General features: G+C 37.6%; 5 protein-coding genes, 1 long non-coding RNA gene and 1 pseudogene across 23 annotated transcripts; 5 read left to right on the top strand and 2 right to left on the bottom strand.

Moving 5' to 3' along the window:
- Positions 1–37: 37 nt before the first annotated feature.
- Positions 38–4943, top strand: LOC147560074 (exopolysaccharide production negative regulator). Its single transcript, XM_086662108.1, has 5 exons — positions 38–411; positions 1394–1524; positions 3475–3600; positions 3731–3858; positions 4560–4943. Exons 1-5 carry the CDS (start codon positions 192–194, stop codon positions 4864–4866), a joined length of 912 nt encoding a protein of 303 aa, XP_086518234.1. The 5' UTR covers positions 38–191; the 3' UTR covers positions 4867–4943.
- A 1046-nt stretch (positions 4944–5989) lies between these two features.
- LOC147560072 (uncharacterized) lies at positions 5990–8270 on the top strand. Its single transcript, XR_015234730.1, has 2 exons — positions 5990–7500; positions 8177–8270. It is a non-coding gene; the product is annotated as an uncharacterized LOC147560072 (long non-coding RNA).
- On the bottom strand, positions 6040–7496 carry LOC147560073 (Ankyrin repeat family protein). Its single transcript, XM_086662107.1, has 2 exons — positions 7282–7496; positions 6040–6770 (listed from the first exon to the last, which is right to left on the bottom strand). The coding sequence occupies exons 1-2, from the start codon at positions 7434–7436 to the stop codon at positions 6149–6151; spliced, it is 777 nt and encodes a 258-aa protein (XP_086518233.1). The 5' UTR covers positions 7437–7496; the 3' UTR covers positions 6040–6148.
- A 940-nt stretch (positions 8271–9210) lies between the features above and the next one.
- LOC147560071 (putative UPF0481 protein At3g02645 pseudogene) lies at positions 9211–11733 on the top strand (annotated as a pseudogene). The gene has a single exon (XR_015234729.1). The product of XR_015234729.1 is annotated as a putative UPF0481 protein At3g02645 pseudogene (transcript).
- Positions 11734–12384: 651 nt separating this feature from the next.
- LOC147560070 (serine/threonine-protein kinase SAPK3-like) lies at positions 12385–15784 on the top strand. 5 transcript variants are annotated; one of them, XM_086662104.1, is made up of 10 exons: positions 12385–12457; positions 12594–12724; positions 12939–13013; positions 14155–14256; positions 14368–14421; positions 14520–14612; positions 14699–14791; positions 14926–15030; positions 15111–15209; positions 15289–15784. In XM_086662104.1, the coding sequence occupies exons 2-10, from the start codon at positions 12602–12604 to the stop codon at positions 15577–15579; spliced, it is 1035 nt and encodes a 344-aa protein (XP_086518230.1). In that variant the 5' UTR covers positions 12385–12457; positions 12594–12601; the 3' UTR covers positions 15580–15784. The 5 variants fall into 5 exon arrangements, with proteins under 5 accessions (XP_086518230.1, XP_086518229.1, XP_086518228.1 ...); XM_086662103.1 differs by having other exon boundaries at positions 12387–12457; positions 12590–12724; XM_086662102.1 differs by lacking the exon at positions 12385–12457 and having other exon boundaries at positions 12473–12724.
- A 413-nt stretch (positions 15785–16197) lies between these two features.
- Positions 16198–21436, top strand: LOC147560069 (uncharacterized). 9 transcript variants are annotated; one of them, XM_086662094.1, is made up of 5 exons: positions 16425–19745; positions 20053–20211; positions 20469–20551; positions 20818–20927; positions 21016–21436. In XM_086662094.1, the coding sequence occupies exon 1, from the start codon at positions 16693–16695 to the stop codon at positions 19366–19368; it is 2676 nt and encodes an 891-aa protein (XP_086518220.1). In that variant the 5' UTR covers positions 16425–16692; the 3' UTR covers positions 19369–19745; positions 20053–20211; positions 20469–20551; positions 20818–20927; positions 21016–21436. The 9 variants fall into 9 exon arrangements, with proteins under 9 accessions (XP_086518219.1, XP_086518215.1, XP_086518216.1 ...); XM_086662095.1 differs by having other exon boundaries at positions 16433–19752; XM_086662093.1 differs by having other exon boundaries at positions 16198–19752; positions 20053–20551.
- A 407-nt stretch (positions 21437–21843) lies between these two features.
- Positions 21844–26049, bottom strand: LOC147560068 (Vacuolar protein sorting 55 (VPS55) family protein). 5 transcript variants are annotated; one of them, XM_086662097.1, is made up of 6 exons: positions 25642–26049; positions 24355–24452; positions 23159–23320; positions 23011–23050; positions 22302–22386; positions 21844–22193 (listed from the first exon to the last, which is right to left on the bottom strand). In XM_086662097.1, exons 3-6 carry the CDS (start codon positions 23255–23257, stop codon positions 22001–22003), a joined length of 417 nt encoding a protein of 138 aa, XP_086518223.1. In that variant the 5' UTR covers positions 23258–23320; positions 24355–24452; positions 25642–26049; the 3' UTR covers positions 21844–22000. The 5 variants fall into 5 exon arrangements, with proteins under 5 accessions (XP_086518223.1, XP_086518224.1, XP_086518227.1 ...); XM_086662098.1 differs by having other exon boundaries at positions 23159–23276; positions 25642–25852; XM_086662101.1 differs by lacking the exon at positions 24355–24452 and having other exon boundaries at positions 23159–23276; positions 25642–25852.
- Positions 26050–26365: the final 316 nt, after the last annotated feature.

Genomic DNA, 26365 nt, shown 5'->3' with positions numbered 1-26365 from the left:
TTTCTTACTCAGGATTTCTAACGTATCAAACGGACCCTTAGTTGTTAGGCTTGATAAGCTAGGATTATTATTATTTCTACCATTTCAAAACTTCACTCCTTTTTCTTCTCTCTCTCTCTTTCTGCTCTCTCTCTCTAAATTCTACTAAATAAAGGAGGAGGAGGAGAAGGAGTAGGAATAGTTAGTGGTGGATGGATCCGAATCCGGAGGGATCTCAAGAAATCGATCTCAAGAACAAGAAGAAGAAGAAAAGTTTGTGCTACCACCTCTTAGTCTTACTCTTCACTTTCATTTTCTTCTTCTCTATCTTTTTCTCCATCTTCTTCGCCGGTTTTTTACCTCTTCTAATCGACAAATTCTCAATTCCCACTCCCATCTCCTTACCTTCTCACTGCAAGATCATCTCCTCAGGTTCTATTTCCCTCTCTAATCTATTTCATTCTTAATTGCCTAATTATTATTGTTTTCATCTTCATTTCTTGTTTAGGGTTTTTTGTTTCTTCAAGTAAAATTAGTTCTCATTTGATTTGATCATGATTATACTGCATGCACTAGTGGAATTTGATCAATTCAAATGCAATAAAGGGTTTGTGAATCTTAATCACTCTTTGGTAGAGAGGAATATAGAAGCAAAAGCATTGTGCTGATGCTATTTCATGATACCACCATCTGGTCTATCTCCCCATGTCAAATTCTGTATCTCTTTTGTTACTGATTTTCAGAGTAGCTTTTTGTGAAGCAATCCCAATTCCCTCATCGGTTGGAGAAGAAGTGTGGTGCCCTCTTATGGGGATTAAGCAGCCTTTCTGACGCAATTTAAAATCGCCACGCCTGAACTGGCGAAGCCGACAATAATCACTAGTAGCCTTGAAAGCTAATCCGCGCAATCTTATAACAAGTTATCAGCACAGTAGTCTATGCTATGATATGGTCTTGGGAGGGTGTGTTGTAAAGCAAACCCACATTAGTGTTAGTTAGACCAAGTGAGGTACCCCTTAGAAGGGATTAAGCACCTTTTCGACGGTGAGGCTCTGAGGTCCCAAAGCGGACAATATCACTAGCAGCCCGGACGGCTAGTCCACACAATCCTATGACACAACATGTTTTGTTGATGGTTTTTTCAAACGAATAGGAGAAACACAGACATAACAAAAATTTTCATGATTTTTTCAAACAAGTTTCGTGAGTACCTTTGCTGTTGCATTTTGCTCTCTTTAAATGGACTGGCTAGTTGCCTTTCTGTCCAACATCTTGTATTCTCTTGCTGGACTCTTTCAGGCCATGCTAGCCTGTTGACCGACAGATAATGTGACATCTTGTCTTATGTGTTAGGTTATCGAATTTCTGATGTGAAACTCAGTTTACTGAATGAGCTAATCTGATTGATTTGTAGGTGTGGACCTTAGGTCGTCCAAGGTTTGTGAGCTTGGAGTCCTCAACTATAAAGCCAAAAACGTATTTGACCCTTATGACCGAACAAAATTCCGATGTCGTTATGATTACTATTGGGCTTCAATATTCAAGGTGATGTAAACCACTTATCTTTCTAAGTTCATTTGTGTACACATATTTTAAGTTTTATAAGATTAACGTAGTAGATGCTTCCCCTTATTAGTTGGCTATATCTTTGATTCCTAATACTTCTTTACTTTGTTCCTATTGTTTTCCTGTTGCAATTTTGACTTTTTTATTTTATTTTACTGTATCTATTCCTTTACAATTTCCAGGTGCAGTTCTCCAAATTCAACAAATTTTTAACTATTCTCTATAGGAGAACTCTTGAGGCTAGAGTGCAAATTTCAACGTCAATTCACGAAAATTGCATATTATATCATGAACTTGATAGGGCCATAGGGTTATCGGTAGATCATGGAGGATCGCCCCCACCCCAGCCCCCAATGCTACACACCTTCTGTTTGTAGTTAATCAGCCTATGTGTATTCACAAGGTCAGGAATGTTATTTATTCTTACTGACCAAGATAATTTGATTTATGATAGTATTGTAGTTCAGACTTATGATAATACAACTTTCCTTCCATTATAAGAAAATCACTTATCTTTAGTTCGAATTTTTTTTTCCAAGCGTGTACACGTTAAACCGATCCAATAATAAGAAGTATATGTACATTTAGGCAAGGAGTATCAACAAAAATCTGTGAAAAAACTCAGATTCTGAAGGTAAATCTCCGCTCTTGATGCCAATGGTTTTTAACTTATGGGATCACATGCATCAACAAAGCCAAAATAGTATAAAGACATGCATGAAAGCAAATGTTTATTTGCTATTTTGTCGTCTATGTCCCTTGGGTGGGTTATGTCGGTGTCACCTATGATTAAAGAAATCCAACAATCAACAATCTAAATTTAACTGGATGAAATGGAAACATCAATCAGATTCCCAAATTTTTATGGCTAGAAAAGAGGTATTGTACTTCAAAATCACAATAATTCTAAAACGATCAACTTTAGAATTACAATTTTGCCTTTTGTGATAGAAGTTGTGTGCTTAGAGAATCTTTTGCAGAGTGACAAACCTTGTTATTTCTTTTTCTTTTATAGTCGATTTTATATTAACGTATTTTAAGTTTTAGCTTGATATATTGTTTGTTCTAGACTAGATTTTGGTCGATTTTTTCTTGAAGTGGGTGCTGTTTTTTGTAAGGGTAGATCTGTAATCCTTCGTAGATATATAGAATGGCTATTCCTTTTTAATATTTCTTGACATGTCAGGTACAGATACTTGTATTTCTATCCGGGTCCTTATCAGATGCTCGTAATCATTTCACGGGGTATAATGTAGATTTTATATGTTCATAGATAGCTGTATCTTCATGTTGGGATTTCTTTAGGTTTCCATATCCAAACTTTGTATTGGTGCTGGATATCGACCCCCGTTATCCATATTTCATATACTTGTAGCCTTGTTGGACTGTTTAGATCAATAATTATGGATGACTGGGCTATGTAGGCCTAATTTCTTTTAGTGATCAAGTTCAGTCTTATAATATTCTTTAGAATAGAGTTGCATGTAATTCTTTCTTCATCTCTCGTAAAAAAGATAGGTTATAGAGGAAGATCTTTTGCTCTTCCCAGCGATTATTTTCTGTTTTCTACTTTCATGTTTACACGTAGACTGGGTTTTGCTTGCTCCTACTTTGAGCTTGCAACGTGGTTTTAAAGCATCTGGATAGGTGATGTTTTTTTTTTTGAAAGTAAGATTGAATATATAGAAAAAGAAAACTATACAGAAAAATTATTGGTGATGTGACGTAGTATTGCAGGCAAGTTTACTAAAATTATTGGTGATTGCATCAAAGAGAAATTATGTAGATTTCTGCCCATAACGAGTGCGATCCAGATTTGGTCTTTTGGTTAACTTTAGCTGTTCAAGCAATCCGTTTTGCATATAAATAAATTTCTTTACGCAGATGAATATGAGCTTTAATCAGATCATTTTTTTATCATTTTTTCAGGTTGAATACAAAGAACATACTTCGGGTCAAACACGAAATGCATTAGTTGAATCTCCTAAAGAGGCGTTACCAATAAATTGTAGACCTAGTTTTGGCACTGCATGGCTTACCAAAGATAAGCTTAAAGTATGTCATTGTACAAAGTCTTTCAATGGGTGCTCTTTGATTTTTATTCATGCTTGAAGGATATTAGTTTTGTTTATTCACTCTAAATCTTGAATTACTAGAAAGTTCTCATAGTATTGCTACCTTTTAGGTCAATGGAACCTATAATTGTTGGTACACACCGGGCACTTACAACGTGGATATTTTCCCCGACAGCGTCTTCAATTGTCAAGCTAAAGATCCTTCTTTGGTTGAAATGATCCAAAGATATTATATACTGTAAGTGAACTAATCACTTATTTTCTTTGTTATTTTACGTGTACAGTTTCCTACTCTATCTCATAACATCGACATTTATTTGTACAGAATGTTAGTTATGTATTGATTAGAAGCTAAGAATCCGTCAAGTACCTAAATTCAAATAGAACGGGAAGTTCAAGTGTTAATACTGTAATCTAAATAAAAAAGGAAGCTTATCTAAGAAATCCCTAAATAGAAGGAAACTAAATCTAAAGTAGAAACCTAATAAGAATAGTATTCGTAAGCACAGTGATCCAAGCATATTCGTATAACTACATCAAGTTCCTTCCGAAAGTTGTCATATAAACGAGCAATTTACATGACCTTACTATTTTTTTTGGTTTAAGCAATTCTTAAGTAGTTGATCACCCGTCTGCTGAAAAGTTTTTAATGTGTCCCTTGCTTCACCTAAGCATGTGTTTTGTCCTGCCCCTTGCATCATCGATGTTACAGGGACAGCTTGAACACATTGTTCCTGACCATCTGATAACGTCATGCTCATGTATGAACTAAGATGACAAATAGTATAACATGATTTGTTGGCGTGTGGGAGGTTTGACAGTCGAGTACAGACAGACAAACTCACTGATATTCTGGAAGTAGAAAGAACATCTTGTTTCTTCAACAAATTCCCTATCTACTAATAATTGATTATAATACCCTGGTGGCATCTTTTGCAGGTGGAAGAGGATGACAGGTTCCTTGTTGTTCTCCACCAAGAGGATACCTAAGCGTGCGATTCTCGAAACAGTAGTTGGGTTAATAACTGGTATGTCGACCTCACTGATATCCATTGTCTTGGTCAAATTGCTGCAGATATCAAGGCTAAATAGAATTTGGGATTTGAGGAATCTTAGTCTACTTAGAGTCGTTGGGGTGTATATGAAACGAGTTTGTTTTCTTGTTGTGTACTTCTCTGTCGTGGGTTGGTTGACCATTCAGTATGGTAAGATGCTCGGCCTCCCAAATATCATCTTCGGTGCTTAGTTGAACCACAAAACCGTCATTGTAAATCCCCTCACCTATGCTATTCGTCGAAATATCAAAAGAAAAGTGTTAAAATATTTAGATTCTTGTCGTGGTTACTAATTGTGCTTGCCCGTAATGTTTGTGAACTTTATCGAATGTTGTTACCCAACTGCTTTTGTAGGTATTTGTACCTTTGGTTTTTGTGGACGAGAAGAAATTGGAGTTTAGGGTTCCTGTCAGAAAGAAAACAATAAAATTATGTATCCCGAAGGCGACTACGAAATACGTTAGTCGTTACAAGCCATTGATGCATCATGAAGATGTGCACGATAACTGCCTAATTTAAACCAAGAATGAAAGAGGCCTAGAACCTAACAACAAAGAGGTCTAAAGTCCGACAAATTATTACATTATTTATAACCTAAATTACATAGGATAACTCTTGATAGCAAACTGCTTTCACCGAGACTCGATCCCACGACCTCATGGGCTTAAGAGGGTTGTCCAACCATTGCAGCAAAGGCTGATGGACAACTATCTGAATGTGGAGTTGGTTGGGGTATTTGTGTGTTTTTCAGACCACCTCTCTTAAGTAGCAAGTGTTTTCCATACCGAAGGCGACAGTGAGTTACGCGGATGGTTGGGCAAATTCCAAATGGCTTACTCAGGCTGGAACTGGTCCATGTAATCAGACATAAAATAAGTCTGATTCAGACATCATCCAGAACAACCTGTAACGAGTATTATACTCTAACAAAACTAGTTTGATCTTGGGCGAGCTAGATCCAGACAATAAGAAAAGAACACTACTTTGGTGTTTTACTTAAAGACTCAGTGGGGCGCTGCCATCAGCACCCAGAAATTAGCTATTAGCAGATGGATATTTGATGTTTTGCTTACCTACTTTCGCGCGAAGTAGGGTCATCAACAGATTGCCAGTGCCGACAACCTTCAAAAAATATCCTTCTTCCAACTACCAGCACCACCACTGGCTGACCACCCACCTCCACCATCACAAATTCACAACTACTACTAGAAGAAGTGGTTGGACACTTGGGCAATTTCCTTACGGAAAAGATAAAAAAGGGTCGGGTGCTAACAGACCTGCATGCTAATAACAGGTTTATCGGGTTCCTCTAGATATAACTCATATCTCCTGCAATAAACCATGGTGCAACAACCCTTGTACCGTGCAAACAAATACCAATATATAGCAAAAAAGGTCAACTACTTATACATTGTACACAGATGAAACACAAGAAAAAACCCTAGTGTCAAGTAAGCAATTCCTTTTATTTCCTTAAGGATTATCTTCTTGTGTGTCATAGTCAGCAGACATAAGATGATTAAGTGCAATTTTTGGCTTCTTGGGTTCTGATAAAATTCCCTCTGATTCATTGCTCTTTCTCTTTTGGTTTTCAACCTCATGAACTTTATCTTCTTCTTCCACTTGTTCGCTGCTCGGAGTTATATCTTCTTTCAATTTCTCATCAGAAACTACTGCTTTGTCTTCTGAACCAGATTCTTGACTCTTGTCTTTGACATTTTTATCATTCCCTTTCTTTGCCAACTCCTCCAATTCTAAGAGACACGAACGCATTTCTTCGTCCTTTGCTAGATCAATAGGAGTCTTCCCTGCTTTAGTCTTGGCAGTAAAACTAGCACCTTTCCTAGCCAAATACTTGACAAGCTCCAAATGAGAACCTTGAACTGCAAAATGTAGAGGCGTGAAACCCTTGCGGTTGGAAGCTTTGACTGAGACCCCTGAGGAGAGAAGAGTGCGAACTACTTCCAAGTGGCCCTTTTGAGCAGCGAAGTGAATTGCTCCCATGTCATCCATTGCAGCAGCACCAACATCAGCCTTGTTCTTGCACAGATAGACCACTAGTTCTGTATGTCCGGCCCATGCAGCTAAATGCAGTCTCAAATTATTAGTAGTCAGGTTAAGGAATAGCTCGTAGCTCCTTACGAAATTGTCGAGAAAGGCGTAACATGGGCGTTATAGTGCAGGTAATGTCGTTAAGCGTGACATCGCAAATGATAGTTGCATTACGCGAGTCCACTGTCTGATGATATGATTAAAAAAGTAAATCCCCTTTTCGGGGTTTAGGGGTTACCATCTCCCTTTTACCAAATGACATGGAAAATACAAGATATTTTTCTATACAAGCAATTGTTAGATGCTAAACCTTAAACCCTTAACAATAAGACCTAAATTCATTGTTCTATGAAGGACCTCAGCTCTTAATCAGAATTAATAAGGAACTAATTAAGGTTTCTGCTACTTTCTATCTTGAATAATTGAAATTAAGATAATATACTGTAGTAAATTTCAATCATATTGTAAACAAATGGGTTCTTAAAATAAAAAAACCCTAAAAATTCAACTTATACCCACTAAGAAGAGTTAAACCCTAGAAATTGGAAGGATACGGGGTACGAGAGTGCTTATCTCTGGAATTGACAGATAAAGGATTAGAAGTGCATATGTTTTGAAGTGATTTCAAATCGCCTGATCTTGCTGCCACATGAAGAGGATCTTCACCAGATGATCCACTTCCCTTTTTCTTATCTGGCTTCTTCCCCATTTCCTCGCTTCTTGATTTCACCTCTCTTTCTTAAGCCCTAACGATCGAGGCGTTGTGTGTAGGGGTGTCAACGGGTCGGTTCCGGTTCGGGTATTTAACTATCCAGAACCGGAACCTATAAATTGTAACGGTTTCGGTTCTTGACGGTTCCGGTACCGGTACCTCAATCAAAGGATCCAGAACCGGAACCTTTAAAATTCTCGGGTACCCATCGAGTATCGGGTATCCATTGGGTATTCGCAAGAGTATATCAAATATTTCTTAAAGTAAAAGAATTTGCATGAATCTGATGAAAAAAAATGTCATAAACGACATATATCCTTAAATAAGTAAATCTCCCGGGTACAATAATTGATGAGTATAAGAGATTAGAGATTAGGAGAATCAAGAAAGAAGAAATGAACATTTATATATTAACTCGCTCACCTTTGTGTTTTATAAATTAACTTTAAACCAAGGAAAAGAGGATTTCGGAAATTTCATAACTTGGTAAGTTGGTAATTTGGTGAGAAAAATCCTAACGTATAAAAATACTATACAATCAAGGGTAGATTTTTGTATTATCTCGGGTACCCATTACCCGTCGGGTACCCGACGGATATACCCGGCAAAGACCCGCTTCATAATCGGGTCCTATCGGGTATACCCATTTAAGACCCGATTTCCTTAATGGATCTAAAATCTATACCCAGAACCTACCCATTAAGACTCGGGGGTCGGTTCGGTTCTCGGGTATACAGGGTCTCTCTAGGCACGAACGGCTGGAGTTAAATTTTGAGTTGTTCTAGGGCACTGGCTCCTATGTGGAGCCGTGGAGGGAAGCTCTCTCTAGGGCGGGGCCGACTGTTGATCCGAAGATGAAGACCATTGATTTTACGTAGATTTTAAGTAGATTTTGACTTGTAGTATGTTCTAGCATTACTCGTAAGTTAAACGTAGTAAGATGTATAATGTTCCATGCATTCTACATCTAATATTATGTAATACAAAAATGAAGAATATTTACATGAAAGAGTTTACTTAACATTACATACAACAATATTTATATATCAAAAAATTATATATCAAAACATAAAATTTTTTGTTGACTCAAAAACTCGAGGAATTAACTTTTTGAATGTACATCTCATTTCTGTCGGAGATATTGGACTTTTCCGTTTCCTTTTCGACCTTTTATCCAACCACTAATTCTATTCACATGGAATTGTGGTTTTACCTTCTTTTTCTCTCTAAGTATGGTTTGCCCCACCTAGCTACCAGTCATGTTAAGCATTCTAATTTTATCAAAGCGAAAGTCTACATCATTCAACTTCGATTGAGTGACGAAGAGGAATGTGGAACAATCTTACTATCGAGAGACTTGGAACACAATTTTTTAAGATAATCTTAGAAACGGCGCAAAATTAGTGACCAAAGTTATACAAGGTAAAAACACACAATTGTCACTGTTATGTAAATGCTTCGACTCAAGAGATTTTGTAGCTCAAGGAGATATTAGCTATTTCTTTGTGTACTTAGATCTGAAAACATTGTCGTGGATACTATTATTAAAAAGACATAATTTGCGAATATTGCATTCCCTTGTGATTATATTCTTATTTTTTTGTCTTAGCCCTCAAAACAGTGTGTAACCATCGTTTATAAATAAATAGAGGCAGGTTAAAAAAAAAAATTGGTTCGTTTATCACGAGTCCACCTCACTATCACAATTATTTAATGAGTGCTTATATATGAATGAGAATATTATGTAGAGTAGTAGTCTATAACATGGAGAGCTAATTTGGCTTATGTATAGTAGTAGTCTAGAACAAGACCAAGTAGCATTATTGTACATAAAATCACATATCGGCTGTCTCACATGCCATTAGTATACTAATTGAATAAATAGTAATTAATTAAGTACAAGTTGATGAAATTTAAAGATTACTTCAGTTCATATACACATTCATGATTCCCATAAATGCATAATTGAAACCCCTTCTCTCCTCATTCATCAAACTCTTGCTCCTCCTCCTCCTCCTCCTAGTAGAAGCCATGACCAATAACCCATCCTCAACTAGTACACCTGCTACAAATTGGGATTTTGTATCAAATTTTACTACTAGTGATGCTACTAAGAATCATGAATGGCTCATCAACCTTCGTCGATGTCTTGAAGAAGAAGGAGATGAAGGAGAAGGAGATTCCAAAAACAATGATCTACCCATTTGCATCTTTAATGTCCCCAAGCCTCTAATGTCCTTCAAACCTGATTGTTTCACTCCTCATCAAGTTTCTTTAGGTCCATACCATTATTGGAGGACTGACCTTCATGACGTGGCAAGACACAAGCTTTCTGCTGCCAAAAGAACCCAAAAACATCTCATGAATAATCATAATAACAACAACAACCAAACCATCACTACTAGTAGTAGTAGTACTAGTTTGATCAAATTTGAACACTTGGTCCATAACCACTTCCTCAAACTCGATTCGAAAATACGTTCTTGCTATCATAAGTATCTTGATTTCAAACCCGAAACTCTTGCTTGGATTATGGCTGTAGATGCTTCTTTCTTGCTTGAATTTCTTCAAATCTCTGCTGCCATTAGATCGTCTTCATCGTCTTTAGAAGGTACTAGTGAGATTCAAGTAGTATTAGCTACAAGAGTTCCGTCTACACTTTCATCCTTTTCGTCTTCGTATTTAATAAATCATTCAAAATCCGGGTTTAGAAAATCAGCTCATAACATGATTCTTAAGGATATTATAATGCTTGAGAATCAAATCCCTTTGTTTCTAATGAGAAAAATCTTAGAGATTCAACTTTCTTCATTAGAAATGGCGGACGAGGAACTCTATGTGTTGTTAATATTCTTGTTTAAGGAGATATCCCCAATCAAGATCGACGAGGAGTCCTTCTTGAACGTAGACCAAGTTGCGAACCGGTCACACTTGCTTGACTTTCTATATCATATGCTAATCCCCCCAAAACCGACCGACGATGAAGACGATATTGATGACCAAGAAGAAATAAATGAATTTGGAGAAGACCAAACAAACATGAAGAAGGGTGATGTTGATGGCAAACATGACTCATTTGGAAACTCAAGTCATGTTAAACAACTCTTTAAAGAGGTATGGAAGTTTATTTCTAGATTAAACAGAGGACCAATTCTCTTACTTAAGAAAACCATTCTCTCAAAGCCTATGAAATTAGTATTCAAATTACCATGGACAGTTCTCAGTCGGATCCCAGGTCTTGCTCTCTTGAAACAACCTATACAACATTTTATGAAGTTTTCTCAAGATAAAGAAGAAATCAAACCCGAAGATGAGGAATCGAAGTCCACCAACGACCGATACATGAACAAACAACCATTAATGGAAGAAATCAATATCCCATCAGTTGAAGAACTCTATAAAGCTGGTATTAGATTCTTACCCACAAATAGTAACATAGAATCAATTCGTTTCGACGAAAAAACCGCTATATTTCACCTTCCTATCTTATGTTTAGATGTGAATAGTGAGACTGTATTGAGAAACCTAGTGGCATATGAAGCAACAACAACAGGGACAATATCGGTTTTTACACGATATACAGAACTGATGAATGGGATAATAGACACAGAAGAGGATGCTAAACTACTTAGACAACAGGGGGTTCTTCTAAGTCATTTGAAGAGTGATCAAGAAGTTGCAAAACTATGGAATGGAATGTGTAGGTCTCTCAAGTTGTCTAAAGTTCCTTTCTTAGATAAGACTATTGAAGATGTGAACAAGTATTATAGTTGTAGGTGGAAGGTTAAGTTGAAGAAATTCATGAAGGCATATATATATAATTCATGGCAAATTCTCACATTTCTGGCAGCTCTTTTGCTCTTATTGATGACTGCATTTCAAGCTTTTTGCTCCATCTATAGCTGCTCTCGTATTCTTCGAATTCCAATGGTTGAGTTAACGAAGAACTAGGATCAATTGTCGTGATTAATATCCCACAGCTGCGCTTTTCGTTATAGATCGATCATGTTGAAGGACCCTCATCATCCTTGGTTCCACCCTAGCTAGCTAGGAGCCGCTTAGACGTTTGATTCATGCCTGTTCCATATAGGTACTCCTAGCCTTAGGTTGTGTTTTTCTTTTCTTTTCTCTTTTTTTTTTTTTAAAAAAAAGTTTTAGACGTAATCTTTATCGAAATCTTAATTGAGTCGAGTTAGACTTCAGTATATTTGTGTTATATCAATATGTCTACATCATATTAATGTCTATATATTGTGATTGATTTCTAGTATTTATTCAGCCTTGTGATGGGTCATTGACTTTCATTTTTATTCTATAAACAAATGTGTAGTTGTGTTGATCCTCAATTACCTTCCACAAGGAAAGAGACTCTATGTCTGGACACTGAAATAAGGCTGGAAGTATAAATTGTATATTCTTGCCATCTTGGCATCCTGAAGTTCATGTACCGTTGTAAAACTGATGGTTAATGCTCTTAGTCACGATTTGTCATATCTATTATATTAAAACAGCTCAGTCGGTAGATCAAAATCTTTGGAAACACAAATCACACCAAGTTAGCCACATAAAATTTCTGTCGAGAATTGTCTAATTTTTCTTAGGGTGGGTTTGTCGGTGAAAATTGCCATAGCCTGCCCTCACTCTTAAGTCTTAACGTCTCCACGAACTGGCCCGTCTAAGAGCACTCGGACTAGTCTTGATCTATGTTGGGCTTGACCAACACGGACTGAAGCCAATTTGAGTGCCCTCGAACTGCCTTGTCAGTGGGCTTTAGACTGCCAGTCTGAGGCCTATGAAGAGTGCCAAGAGAGAGGCGAGCCAAGAGCAAAACGGCGGCGGGTTGCTTTAGACACCCCTTATTTTTATTTTATTTTTGTTGAAAAGCATCCTTTATCTTATTCCCTTCATATTTTTTAAAATTCAAATAGCAAAGCATATTTATGGTATGGGCCTCTTTTCTTGGAAGGTAGGCAGCCAGTCACTTTCAACAGTGGCAGCTTTGGATTCTTCCTTCCCTTGTAAGTTCTACAAAGACTTGTTCTTATTTTGCTTTTTTTTTTTTTAAAGAATTAGTAACATTAATTTCAGCAATAACAAAGTCTGGGTTCTTCTTCTTATTCTCTCTTTCTCTCTGTCTCTGTCTCTAAAAGTTAGGCTAGAAAATGGAGGAGCGTTATGAGGCAGTGAAGGAACTAGGGTCAGGGAATTTTGGGGTGGCAAGGCTAGTTAAAGACAAGACCACTAAAGAGCTTGTTGCTGTCAAATACCTACCAAGGGGGAAAAAGGTCATATAACACTCACCTTAATCTTCCTCAATTTTCATTAAATTTGTTGATTAGTATTTTGTTCAAGTATAACTTTCTTTTATGTATAGGAAGTATGGTTAATTGTTTAGGTGATCAGAACAAGGGTATTATCTATCCTATTGAGTAACTATGGTCTAATGATTTGTTATGTTTTTTTGTTTATTTGATAATTCATTTTGTTTGAGATAATCAGATAGATGAAAATGTTCAGAGGGAAATTATCAACCATAGGTCGTTGAGGCATCCAAATATTGTTCAGTTCAAGGAGGTAAGAATGGATGAGTACAAAGCAAGCTTGTTGATTGACCTATTTGTTTGTTAATTGACTTTAGTGAGATTTCTTATTAGGGGCATTTGTTGGTGTTAGACCCACATTGGTTGTGGGAGGGGGTAGTGGTCACCTTTTAAAGTGTGAGCGAATGTCTTACGTTTTGTGCAATTCTACTTTGGGGCAACTAAGGCCCATGGACCACACCCACAAATGGTATCAGAGCCGAGGTTTAACGAAGTCTTTCAGGTCCCATTGTAGAGGGAAAGATAGTCTTCCCGGTCCAATGTGGGAAAGGAGGTATTGTTGGTGTCAGTCCGACATTGGTCGTGACAAAAGTTAGGGCCACTTTATAATTGTGAGGGAAAGCATCACCTGTTGAGCTAGCTTTTGGGCTGAGATAGACCCAAGAGGCCAAGACCACTTGGAGGCAAGTAAGTCTCGTGAACCACACCCACAATCACAAATGGTATCTGAGCCCAACTGCCTACATTTACCGAAGTCGTTTAGGTCTCATGTAGAGGGGAAGATAGTCTTCCACATCCTATGTGTGAAGGGAAAGATTGTTCATGTTAGTCCAAAATTATTGGTTGTGGAAGGGGGTGATGGTCACTTTATAAGTGCAAGTGAAAGTCTCACCTCTTCAGCTACTAGCTTTTGGGTTGAGATAGGGGCCAAGACCACTTGGGGTCAAGTAAGGCTCGTGGACAACATTGACTATCTCTAGGTAGAAACGGTTGTTTATCAAGTCATTCTACCCGTGCAAATGATTTTCACAAGCACAGGGCGGATTTTTGGAGAAATATGTAGCTACCTTGTTAAACCGAGAGTTTTCCTACGACTGTTGTTTTTCGAGCATTTGCTTAGGGTAGTGAAAATTGTAGAAGCTCGTTTCTCTTCAAGCTACCCGTGGTCTTCAAGTCGGGAAACTTAATATAAATTCTGTTTAATCAACTTGTGATCAAAATGTTGATCTGTTTTTGAACAATGAGAGAATTTTTTAACGGTTACATAAGTTTTGTGGAATATGATAAGACTAAATGTGTTATATCTTAGAGGATGGGAGTAAGTTAGGTCGTATTAAAACTCATATCTACTTGAAAATGAGGAAGGGGGGAATGTAAATACTATCTTCTTTCAGGTATTGTTAACTGAAACACATTTAGCAATTGTAATGGAATACGCAGCTGGTGGGGAACTTTTTGAGAGGATATGTAGCGCTGGACGGTTTAGCGAAGATGAGGTATTTGAAACAAACTTTATTTATCTTCGTGTCCACAGTTGATTACCTTCTACTGTCTGCTCCTCTATGTCTTGTTTCTCCCGTTTGATCAAATTGAATAACTTTATACAGGGAAGATTTTTCTTCCAACAGCTGATATCAGGAGTCAGCTATTGCCACTCTATGGTACTACCACACTTCTCTTTTTCTTCACTTATGCTTTAGATTAGAACCTTCCTTTCTTTTCATGAAACACAATGGCAAACACTTCTCTTTTATCGCAGCAAATTTGTCATAGGGACTTAAAACTAGAAAATACGCTCTTGGATGGAAATGCAACTCCGCGCCTTAAAATATGCGACTTTGGTTATTCCAAGGTTGGTAGTTCCTGGCTATTGATATTATTGTATGTGGAGTAAGAACTTTCTTTTGCAAATATTATATTGGTTGCTTCCGTTTTCAGTCTGCTTTGTTGCACTCACAACCCAAATCAACAGTGGGAACTCCGGCTTACATTGCTCCCGAAGTTTTGTCACGGAAGGGGTATGATGGCAAGGTATATACTTTCTCCTTTCTAAATAGTTGTTATCTTGTGTACTATGCCTAGGTTATTTCTTGACTGAATAACCAGTACTGTCCTCAACTCTTGTTTTTAAATTATTCGTTTACGTGAAAATTTTCAACTTCCAGATAGCGGATGTTTGGTCCTGTGGTGTCACACTGTATGTTATGTTGGTAGGAGCATATCCATTTGAAGATCCCGAAGATCCTAGAAATTTCAAGAAGACAATTGGAGTGAGTTTTCTTGATTACCCAGTTATGATTTCCTCGACAACCAACCAGTGTATAACTCCTAATGTAAACAATGTCTGCAGAGAATAATCGGTGTCCAATACTCCATACCCGACTACGTACATGTATCTTCCGACTGCCGGCATCTGCTCTCACGAATTTTTGTTGCTAACCCATCTAAGGTAAGTTCGCTATTCTTAACTCCAAGTCTTGAACGAATTTTTGAACTATTTGATGATTCAGACTCTGTAATCTCTATAGAGGATCACCATTCCAGAGATAAGAACTCATCCATGGTTCCTAAAGAATTTACCTAAAGAGCTGGTGGAAGTTGAGAAGACAAACTGTGCTCAAGTTGGTGTTGATGACCAACCACCATCTTTGCAGAGTTTGGAGGAGATAATGCAGATAATACAAGAAGCTCGTACACCAGTAGAAGGATCGAAAAATGCAGGAGAATCTGCTGAAAAGGTAGTGGATAATCCAAATGAGGAAGATGCTGATGTAGAATCTGAAATCGACGTCAATGGAGATTTTGATTCTGTTGTCTAATTTCGCGACCAACTTCTTGAAAAAGCAGCAATCTGAAGAAGGTGGTTGGTTTTTCTGTGGTCATCATTTATAGCAAGAAATTGCAAATGCAGAAAGATAGCATTAGAGTGTCTAATTATGAAAGATATGTGTATAGTAAACTAACAATTAAAGGATGATAAACTATATTATCCACTCGAAATAACCTAATGGTTTTTGCTCGATATTCCATTTGTATTACTTGGTTGTGTATACGATTCAAATCGTATTTCGTATTTATCGAAAGCTCCATTAGTGGGTTGGGTCTAAAACAAAATCCCACCATGTTAGACTTATACAAAGAAATCACGCTATTATTGTTGGTTGATGAATGAGTGTGGTCGGTACAAATTTGTTACAAACATACTGAAATTGGTTGGATCTTTGTTATGGGGTGTTTCCATGTGAAGACTTTGTAGTCTGGCACGGAACGACACGACACCATTCAATGCCCTATCTAACAATGATTGTCTAGTGTGTCGTCACCGCACGACAAGTCCCCCACCACTAGATTTAAGAGGGAGATGTGACCTCCCTGCGCCTCGTACCCCTCTTAGATGTCTCTGCAATTATTGACTCACATATCTACGGAATACCCATAAACTCAAAAATGTGGCTACAAAGAAATTGCACTGCATTTGTAGGTTGATGTTTCGTCGGTATAAATTCGCCTAGTTTAGACACAGACTGACAAAGGTTGGATCTTTGCCACGGGATGTTCTCATGGCGAGACTTTGTAGTCTGGCACGAAACGACACAGCACAATTCAGAGCCGTATTCGCCGCCGGCTGTCTTGTGTGCCACCACGGCACGACCCGTTAGACCCGCCAAGGTTGCATTTTTTTTTTCCTAGACCTTCCCTGCTCCCCCCATACCCCTGTCAGATGTCCCTGCAACTATTGAACTCGCATATCTAATGAATTGAGAAAGTTCAAGTCTTTGATTCAGAGGCGGAATATGTCTTTCTCTCTCTCTATCTTTAGAACTTCAACTCTCAAGAGCTTCAACTTTCTCTCTCTAGAAAACAACTACATTCACAGTTCAAACATAGGTAAGCTCCTGCTACCAAAACCCTATGTTTGAATTGGTATTTGAATGTCTCCTATGTTTCTTCATTTGCGAACTTCTTCCTTCTCTCTCTTCAAGGTATGTGGTTGTTCATCACCCCTTTCAAAAACCCTAATTTTGTTTTTGACTGAAAATTTTGAAATCAGAAATTATTCTTCTTCTTCTTCTTCTGGAGCTCAAAGGTTCGATTTTCTTCATCAGTTCTCTCCATTCAACAATACCCTTGATTCAAATTCAAGCATTACTATTATTAATTCGAATGAACGACGAAATGTTGTTATTGGTTTGTCAAAAATTATTAAACAGGGGAAAGGGTTTCTCCTTCAAGGTTTCTCCTTAGGGTTTTGTCCATTTTTCCTTGTTAAGATTATGAAATCATTACAGAGCGATCGTCGCACGAAGATTGCATTTTTTAAATTTGCATTGGGAGACAATGTATCTGAAAACACAATTAGGTTATGTTGTATTGCTGCTCATCTTTTGGCTGCTCAAAACATGAGGTACTTAGCACAAGATGTTCTCTCTTGTGTGATATCGAAAATTGGGTCATCTCGTAGTTTAGATTTGGTTGATTTAATGTGGAGAGATCATCATGTATATGAGTCTGATTTCTCTGTTTTAGATTCACTTATGAGGGCATTCATGAATGTTAATATGGTTTCAAATGCCTTGAGGGTTTTGAATAGGATGAGGAAGGAAAATTTGATGCCGAGTTTGTCCGCTATGAGTATTTTATTTAAATTATTGATTCAGAATGGTGATTATATTATTGTCTGGAAGTTATTTAGGGATATGGTTTGTAAAGGACCTTTTCCTTGTAATTTTATTTTCAATGCTATGGTTCTTGGGTTTTGTCGAAGAGGGAGTATTCGTCTTGGGGAATCTCTCTTGCATTTGATGTTTAAATTCCAATGTGAGCCTGATGTATATACATATAACATTGTGATAAATGCTTACTGCATAAGTGGTAGATCTTGGGAAGCTTTAGAATGGATCAACTCCATGATCTCAAGGGGTTGTAGGCCAAGTGCCGTTACATTCAGTACGCTAATTAATTCTTTTTGTAAAGAGGGAAACATGGTAGAAGCAAGGAGACTCTTTGATGGGATTCCAGATGTGGGTATTAGTCCAAACACTGTCATGTATAATACTCTGATTAATGGGTATGTAAAGGCTAGGGAGATCGACCAGGCTAATTTACTTTATAAAGAAATGATGGAGAAAGGTATACCTCCTGATGGCGTCACTCTCAACACTCTTGTCTCTGGGCATTGCAAATTTGGAAGGAGCGATGAAGTTGAGAGGTTATTCAGGGATGTGTCAATAGATTCAGTTCCCAAGTTTTGGTTGTCGGATATCTCAATTTCAGGATTGTGTTGGGCAGGTCATTTGGATGATGCGATGCGGTTCTTACAAGATATGTTAGACAAGGGAATGCCTCCTAGTGTGGTTGCATTTAATTCAATTATTGCTGGTTATAGCAAAGCTGGGCTGGATAACAAAGCCTTTGAAGCATATCGGACTATGGTCGCATTCGGTTTGACTCCTTCATCCTCAACTTGTAGTTCTCTGCTTTTAGGCTTGTCCAATAAGGGTATGCTACATGAGGCCGAGGAACTTTTCAATCAGATGGTAGAGAAGGGGTTTGCAATTGATAGAGTTGCTTTCACAGTGCTTTTGGATGGGTATTTTAGGACGGGAGATATGACGAGGGCCCACAGCTTGTGGAGTGATATGCAGAGTAGAGGGATATGTCCTGATGTAGTTGCCTTTTCAGCCTTCATAGACGGACTCTCTAAAGCGGGATTTATGGAGGAAGCCTTAGAGGCCTTTGTAGACATGTCAAGAAGACGGATAACTCCTAACAACTTCACATACAACTCTCTGATTGGGGGTTTTTGTAATAGTGGGAAATTGGACGAGGCATTGAAATTGGAAAAAGAGATGAGACAGAGAGGCCTTCTCCCGGACATTTTCACTACAAATATGATTATTAATGGTTTTTGTAAACAGGGTAGAATGAAGTCGGCAAATGATGTATTTATGGATATGCACAGAACAGGGTTGGTACCAGATATAGTCACATACAATACCTTGATAAGTGGATACTGCAAGGCATTCGACCTGGTTAACGCTGAGGATTTTGTGAGTAAGATGTGTGCAGGTGGATGGCTTCCTGATATTACTACCTATAATATTCGGATAAATGGTTTCTGCAGTGTTCGGAAAGTTAGTCGAGCTGTTACAATGTTGGATGAGCTTATGTCATTTGGTGTTGTTCCAAACACAGTAACATACAATACCATGATGAATGGTGTTTGTAGCGACATACTTGAGCGTGCGATGATACTCACTGCTAAATTACTTAAGATGGCATTTGTTCCAAATACTGTTACGGTTAATTTATTGCTGTCCCATTTCTGTAGGCAAGGGCTGCCAGAGAGGGCCTTGATGTGGGGATATGAGTTAAATGAAGTGTCCTTTCCATTTGATAATATTACGTATGAGATACTGGAGAGAGCTCATTGTGACATACTCAAAGATGTAGAAATGTCAAAAAGAACAGCAGGAGAAAGCGCATTTTTGGACTTTCTCATGTACATTACTTATGATTACATAAGCAGAAATATAACGTACCTAGACATGGATCAGCAACTCCCTACAAAAACTTGTAATCACAATTCATTGAGGCTTATTATGTGAATAAGAAGAATACTTCCTGTTTATCGGGTCTTCAATGTGTTCAGACATGAGGAAACCTCACTCTGCAGATTGATCTCAGCACCTGAGAAGAGATATGTACGAATCCAGTGGTTCATTGAGTAATCTTGTGATTAAGAAGCATGATTTTCTCGGTTGGTGCTTGTGCTTCTACTAACCTTATGGCTTACTCCGTCTAGCCCCTTCAGTCGTAACATCATTCAAGTATTATCTCGGAGTTCAAAGAGCTTCAAAGATGTAACTGCAGACAGTGATTCCAAAAAAACGGGACGGGGAGGAGTCTATAATTGGTGGCGGAAAAACCTATGACAAACAATACACATGCAAAATACATGTCCAATTTTCTCGGTGTCGCGAAGGTAAAATGTACGTGCTTTCAAAAAGTAATTTTTGCATTGACTAGTAGAAATACATTCAAGTGTTCTAGACTAATTAATTCTTGGTATCTATCTCTTAGTTATGTCAATCAGGAATAGGTCTGATTGGTCACGTTTTCAGAGATTGATTTTCCGTGAATTGGCTTTTTACAATCCCTTGGACCAGTAACTTTTGTTAGTTGAACTTGAGTTCATATGCTTCTGTTCTTGCGACCACTGATTCTGTAGTATCTTTCGTCATTTCATCTTCTGATTCACTTTTCTGACTTGTTTTATGAATCTCATACAGAAGAAGTACATTTGATAAACAAGAAGATCATCCTCGTCAATAATTATTCGAGGACTTCATAATGGCGGACTTACCTAGTCATTTGGTTGATTGCTTGTACACCAGAAATCCGTGTTGTCTGCATTGTTGGTCTCTGCTGAAATTGTTGTGCAAATTCTGGTTAGTATTTTCCGTGGCATCAGCTTTCAGTTTTACATGTAATCTATTATAATAAAACAGCTCAATCGGTTAGGAGAGGGATAAGTCTGGCCGTCCGTTTTTGTTGGGAGTTTGATAGACTCAAAAGGGAAGGGTAATAATGTCATTAATTATTAATTTTAAGGTAAATAAGGTTAAGATATCCTTAAAATAACTACTGCCCCACTTTCTTCTCATTCTACTAAATAAGTTACAACACCCATAACTTGTGGTGCCAGATGGGTGAATGCTGCCGAAGTTTTAGTGGATTTTCACTAGTTCGAAGCACGCAGATGTTATTGGTTGGGGAGCTTTCGGAATGGTGCGTTCATCTTTCTTCATTCTTATTTCAACAATACTGTGTACAATTACAAATAAACAATGAAGATATATTGCTGTGAAATAGGTTTTTTGAAGCCTATTAGGTTTAGGAATGATATAATAGATAAGGGCTTCTAGTTTATTTGAGATTTAGTTATCCCAAAATTTTTTGTTAGTGAAATCTCTTTCTCTACCTTTTGTTCATGTTGCAGTTGGATATCTTTCATCTCTATCTATCTCTTTACTTTGAGTCTTTGTATTTTATAGGGTTGTGTTTCTATAAGGAACTTGCAATCTCTAAATGAGCATAGGGACACTTGACGCTGTGATTATGGTATTATCGCTCTCAGTTCATTCAGCACTCAGTGCTAAGTCGGGTACAGTCGGCCTACACACAGCTTACACGACCGAATTTGCAAAGTAGTCCTTAACTAAAGCAAACTCGATCTCGTCCTTCGGTGGCAGGATAATGCAAGAGATTCAGCCTTATGTATTTAAATGAACTGCAGGGACTACGACTAACACACAAAAAACCCTCAAGTACAAGTACAACGTGCGAGTTATGCAAGAGATCCGACCTTAGCTATTTAAGAGAACTGCTGGGACTACAACAAACACGCGAAGAACCCTCAAGTACAAGTACAATGTGCACTCTTGACTCGCCGAAGTCCCCCTCTTCCACCACCACAACTTTTGACCTTCCCTACCATTCCGACCACTCGCCACCACTGCCACCTCTTCTCTCTCTCCTGTCTCTCTTTTTGTTAGTGTTTTCACTCCGAAGTTTCATTCGTTCTCTGAGAATGTGAAAACCGCAAATTCTTTATTAAGGTTTCAATATTTGTATTACCGCAAAAGGAAAGTGATTCCGGATTTACTACTAAAATTTCTTGGTTGATTTTAGGTTAAGATAAGCTCTAAATTTTGGCCCAGAGTTTTGTCCCACCAACTTTACCTATAAGTATTTTTGTAAATATTCTTTCTTTCTCTTGTTTTTCAGTTCCCTTTATTTTCCCTTTCATTTCTTTCACCGGACGACAAATTGACGTCACCGACCTAGCGTCCCACTCATGAACAACTTTCTTTTCTCTCCACCGCCACAACACCCTCATCTTCATCCACAACCGCCACTATCTTCATGCACAACCACCATCTTCTTTAAAACTTTTCTGTCAAACTCTGCTCCACGGTTCCAGCAGAGGAAAGGATTCCCTTCACCAAAGACTTTGTCGGAGAAGAAGACAGAAAGTAAAATAGCAAGCTACTATATTCGTGCTTGTGTGGACACCACCATTTAAACGAAAATGCTAAAATTTGATTAGGAGCAAACCAATAATATTTTACAACTTCAATGAAGTAGTATTGTATTGTTTTGACACATATGGACAATCATCAACAGAAATCAACAGGATACACACCATAAATATGAATGAAGAGTGTCATTATCTCATCAGAACATACTGTAATCATCTTCATTGTTTATTTGCATAGTACACAGTATGGCTGAAACAAAAATGAAGAAAGACGAAAGCACCATTGCCAAAGCTCCCCAACCAATAACATCAGCATGCTTCAATATACTTGGAATCGCTATGCTTCCTACTAGTGAAAATCCAGTGAAAAACTTGGCAATATTTACCCATCTGGCACCACAAAGTTACAGAAGCAAAAAGAGCACATTAAGAGACAGAATTAGCTTACAAACATAACGAAGAAAGAAGATGATATTGATAGAAAATTAGAGTACTAACCCGTTTCCGCTATCAGAAGAAAGAGCAGACGTGTCAGACCCCATAAAAAACATCATAGGCATCGGTAGAATTACATACATTATAACTGTAGGAAGAAAGAAACGATTCGAGCATTACTTTTATGAACTATTTCCAATCTGTAGCATAATAAAAAAACTTGAAGTGCTAAGTGTCTTGATAACTTGTGGGAAGAAGAAACTGACGAACAAACTTAAGAGAAATAGTAATGATTTATACTGACCCAACATTTTCTCGACTAATCTAAAGATTCATTTGAAATGTGATTACTATAACTTGATCAAAGCCTTTTACTCCTTACAATAAACTAGACGTTTCTATAAGAGATGTTACAGTTACATCAAGTGTACGTAATAATAACTGGCAAAATAATTTTATGCCCGTGCGGCTCGCTATCCATAAACTTTCCTTTTGAAAACCAAATAAAAAGGTACACGAATATCCTCCACAGTGGAACAGTCCACCCCTGTACATCTTTACAGGAATCAAAGCAAGCCACTCAAACACTCTAAACAGATAAATGTCGTTGGCGAAGAAATCATGTAAAATTTTATCGTATTGTTAGAAAAAATCCAAACGTGCAAGATTTGGTGCACGTTTAGACTTCCATTTAGAATATTCTTGATATCTCTTAGCCTTTCGAAACCGAACATGTACATATCAAGTATATTCATGATGTGTAATTGATTACCTGTTAACATTGGCCACCAATTATTGTATAATGCACATGCCTGCAACACGATAGAGACATGAAGTGGACAAATTCTCCCAAATTAAAGTTGTATTGATACATAAATATTATACGTGAAACTAAAATGGATGCCAGGGAAAATACTAACCAGAATTTGCAAAACAATTCCAGCAGAGACTAACATTGCCAATAACGCAAGCTTTCCAGAGTGCAAGCAAGCAACCATATGACGAGGTAAGTCTCCCATGTTTGGAGTTCTCCAATAACTATTGGCAAACGAGAATGAACTTATTGACTATAGAATGTGCTTCTGTATGACATTTATAAAGCAAGTAAAAGAAGCAAATCAGAGGATGCGCATGATGAGAAGATCTAACAGAATTAGTGGTGGCAAAACACAAAAGAAAGTATGCCTTCTGAATTGTTTTGCTGGACTAAGACAAAACATATGAACTGAAGCTCAACAAACATTCATTGATCCAAGGGATAGATAACAATCCAATTGACGTAAAATCAAACTTCGATAACTTGACAACTCAGACCTTTTCCTGATTCGTTTAGCTAGGAAGTAGAGCTACTAAAGAGTATTTACTCAAATAAATTCAAATGTGTTCTTGTCAATGCAATTCTTTTATGCACATGTATTTCACCTTCAGCACATCCAGAAACTTGGACCTAATATGGTATGTGTACTGCTTACCATATGGTGTTTCCGCCACGAATTTAGACTCCTCTCCATCATACTTTTTTCCCTTGGTAACCTTGACGAGTAGCAAAACCTCTAACTGACGGGGAAATTACTTCATTTCCGTACAAGAGGTTAAATACTAAATTTTTCATGAGTTAAGTTGTAAGTTGTAGAAATGTCTAAGAAGACCTTAATGTGGTTTTGTTTGACGAGGTGTAACATGGAGGTGTATCCATGATGGGGTCTAGCCGACAAGCCCTAACCTTGACTTCAAAAGATCTAAATAACACAAATAGGTGCGGCAGAAGTAAAGAATACACATAAGCAAGTCAGGTAGCAAGTAAACAAGTTAGGTAACAAAAAATAAGTTAAACAAGTTGGTTAAGTTCATTAAGACATTAAGTTTATCAAGTTTATGGACAATGGAACCATGGAGGGACACAAAGGCAGCTGCTGCTACCTTTGTGTGAGGCACTCGCCTAGGCGAAGCGACATGTCTGTGGCCTTGCATTGCCTCACGCCCCAAACAACATAGAATATACCAATTACCAAATAATTTGATTAAATGATTCAAGCAACACATTTTGTGTATGTCTATTTTAAAATGTTGCCAAATTTAGACGTCAAGCCAAAAATATCTTTTATAATGTCAATACCTCTGTGATTTGAGGCCTACGATTCACTCCCTCTCAAGATAACAAGGCCTTCCACTCTTCCTCAGACGAAGTATTCAAACACTTCAGATGGTGTAGGCCTGTCAAGGTAACAAGACCAATTAATGTCAAATACTTTAAGCAAAGCAAACTACTCCAATTTGGTATGGCGCTTAGAGCAAAACTTTCTGTAAATACAGAAAGATTCAGCCTTTTCAGCTACCACTTCATGCTCTTTTGTTGTTCTAAAACATGAAAACTGGCCTTCCGAAGGTTTCTCTTTTTCCGATATGTTTTATTTAGACGTTAGCTACATTATTTTCTGCTGAAATCTCGAATCAGAAAAGCAATCAATAAAGTGAATAAACACCAATTTTCTCTCACTGACATCTACCACCCCAACGTCTCGTGTCTTTTCTCCTAAACATTGCAAGCTTATTCTCTCTTGTCACCAATATCTAGTAAACCATCTCACTTTACAGTTTTGGTTGACTAACATTATTAGACATACTTGTGAATATTATTACATCACTAGAAATGAAGATAGAGGTTTTGTGGAGCTCATGTGCTTATCTATAACAACTGTGACGCTCTGCCCGGCCACTATCCCGGCCGAATCGCGGTCGGGATATGTGGCTACTGTCTCTCTGTAAATCCTGTTCGGACACCTACCTTGGCCGGGATAATAGCTGGGCAGAGAAACCTTTTCCTATCTATAAACATATACAACTATTTTATGTTTCTCAATAAGCATCTATACTACTAATAAGAAATTGCGAAGCACATAATCAATCTATATCAAAACTCCTAGTCAACTACGTAATAATCAACGATTTTAACCCGAAAGACATAATTGCCTAAAATCGAATGAATATCGTTTTCTTAATTTCAACAAATTTTTTCAACATGAACAACTAATAACTTGCTTTCTGAATCTTGGGTTTTCACTAATGCATCAAATACCACAATACACTCATCAGATCTTCCATCAATCAGAAATTTCTTTGCCATGTTCTACTACTACTCAAAAACCCTAATTACCCTTTTGGATTAATTTTCAGTTTGTTTTGAAAAATAAATAACTCAACTATAATTGTTGCATCTTGAACTTATTTTGCAGATTCTTCATAAATTAAGGTCGTAGTTAGTTATTGATCACAAGGGTAAGTTTTAAAACGCAAAGATCATCATTAATATATTGATGACAAGGGTAAGTTTTAAGCAAATAATTGAATCAAACAAGTGAAAAAAGAAATAAGCATGGATTTGGAAGAGGGGAAGTAACTGTACCAGAAGAGATTGGATTCAATTTTAGGGTATCAGCTGGATTTCATCATTGACGGGAGGAATTCTATCTCTCTCTCTCTATATATATATGTCTCTGTATCAATTATTTCATTTATTCCGTCGCTCCCAACAAACATCAATCCAACTCTACCTACGGGTCCTCCTCAACCTTCACAAGTTCATACTTTTACCTCTCGACAGGCAAATTCTTTCTAAAAAAATGGCTTTTTTTTTTACCAATATACTTGTTTTGTTTACACTCTGCATACACCTTCATTTGTGGCCATATTTACACCCCAATGCTATGTGGGATGCTTGCTTCACTTCTCTACCAATATTTATTGGAAGATAATTTTCTACTGGCTAACACTCCAGAAAAGAACAAAACTTTTGAGACTACACAATTTTGAGGGAAAGTTAAGAGTTTTTTTTTCTCCCAATATGTAATACCATTTTGTCTTCACGTTGGTAATGGTCGTCAACGAACTTTTATTATTGCTCATCTTTAAATGTCTCATTCGCCGGAACACCTATCTAGTTAGGGGGATTTCTCTCTAGCCATATCGGCTACTAGTAGGAGAATCCTCCAAATCAGATCACCGTTTCGTGTGGAGGGAGCCCTTCCCGTCGGCATAATAGATAGGAGAGAGTGGGGAAGAGAAAGGGAAGTTAAATAGAGATGGTGGTGATGGAGCGGAAAAGAAAAAGAGAAATGAGAGAGATGTCG

This window comes from Eschscholzia californica, unplaced genomic scaffold (assembly GCF_041429995.1).
Source record: "Eschscholzia californica isolate CP2 unplaced genomic scaffold, dmEscCali1.0.p SCAF_2, whole genome shotgun sequence".
NCBI classification, from domain to species: Eukaryota; Viridiplantae; Streptophyta; class Magnoliopsida; order Ranunculales; family Papaveraceae; genus Eschscholzia; species Eschscholzia californica.
This window is presented reverse-complemented; position numbering and strand designations above follow the sequence as displayed.

Bases quoted from the DNA above. Each gene is read 5' to 3' on its own strand.
- LOC147560074 (XM_086662108.1), top strand. From the start codon at position 192: ATGGATCCGAATCCGGAGGGATCTCAAGAAATCGATCTCAAGAACAAG. The intron at 412-1,393 runs GTTCTATTTCCC...ATTGATTTGTAG, and splicing joins CTGCAAGATCATCTCCTCAG to GTGTGGACCTTAGGTCGTCC. The intron at 3,859-4,559 runs GTAAGTGAACTA...CATCTTTTGCAG, and splicing joins ATCCAAAGATATTATATACT to GTGGAAGAGGATGACAGGTT.
- LOC147560073 (XM_086662107.1), bottom strand. From the start codon at position 7,436: ATGGGGAAGAAGCCAGATAAGAAAAAGGGAAGTGGATCATCTGGTGAA. The intron at 6,771-7,281 runs GTATCCTTCCAA...TAATAATTTGAG, and splicing joins GATAAGCACTCTCGTACCCC to ACTGCATTTAGCTGCATGGG.
- LOC147560070 (XM_086662104.1), top strand. From the start codon at position 12,602: ATGGAGGAGCGTTATGAGGCAGTGAAGGAACTAGGGTCAGGGAATTTT. The intron at 12,725-12,938 runs GTCATATAACAC...TGAGATAATCAG, and splicing joins ACCTACCAAGGGGGAAAAAG to ATAGATGAAAATGTTCAGAG. The intron at 14,257-14,367 runs GTATTTGAAACA...AACTTTATACAG, and splicing joins GACGGTTTAGCGAAGATGAG to GGAAGATTTTTCTTCCAACA.
- LOC147560069 (XM_086662093.1), top strand. From the start codon at position 16,693: ATGTCTCCTATGTTTCTTCATTTGCGAACTTCTTCCTTCTCTCTCTTC.
- LOC147560068 (XM_086662097.1), bottom strand. From the start codon at position 23,257: ATGGGAGACTTACCTCGTCATATGGTTGCTTGCTTGCACTCTGGAAAG. The intron at 23,051-23,158 runs GTTAGTATTTTC...ATCGTGTTGCAG, and splicing joins GAATTGTTTTGCAAATTCTG to GCATGTGCATTATACAATAA. The intron at 22,194-22,301 runs GTTAGTACTCTA...TTGTGGTGCCAG, and splicing joins TCTTCTGATAGCGGAAACGG to ATGGGTAAATATTGCCAAGT.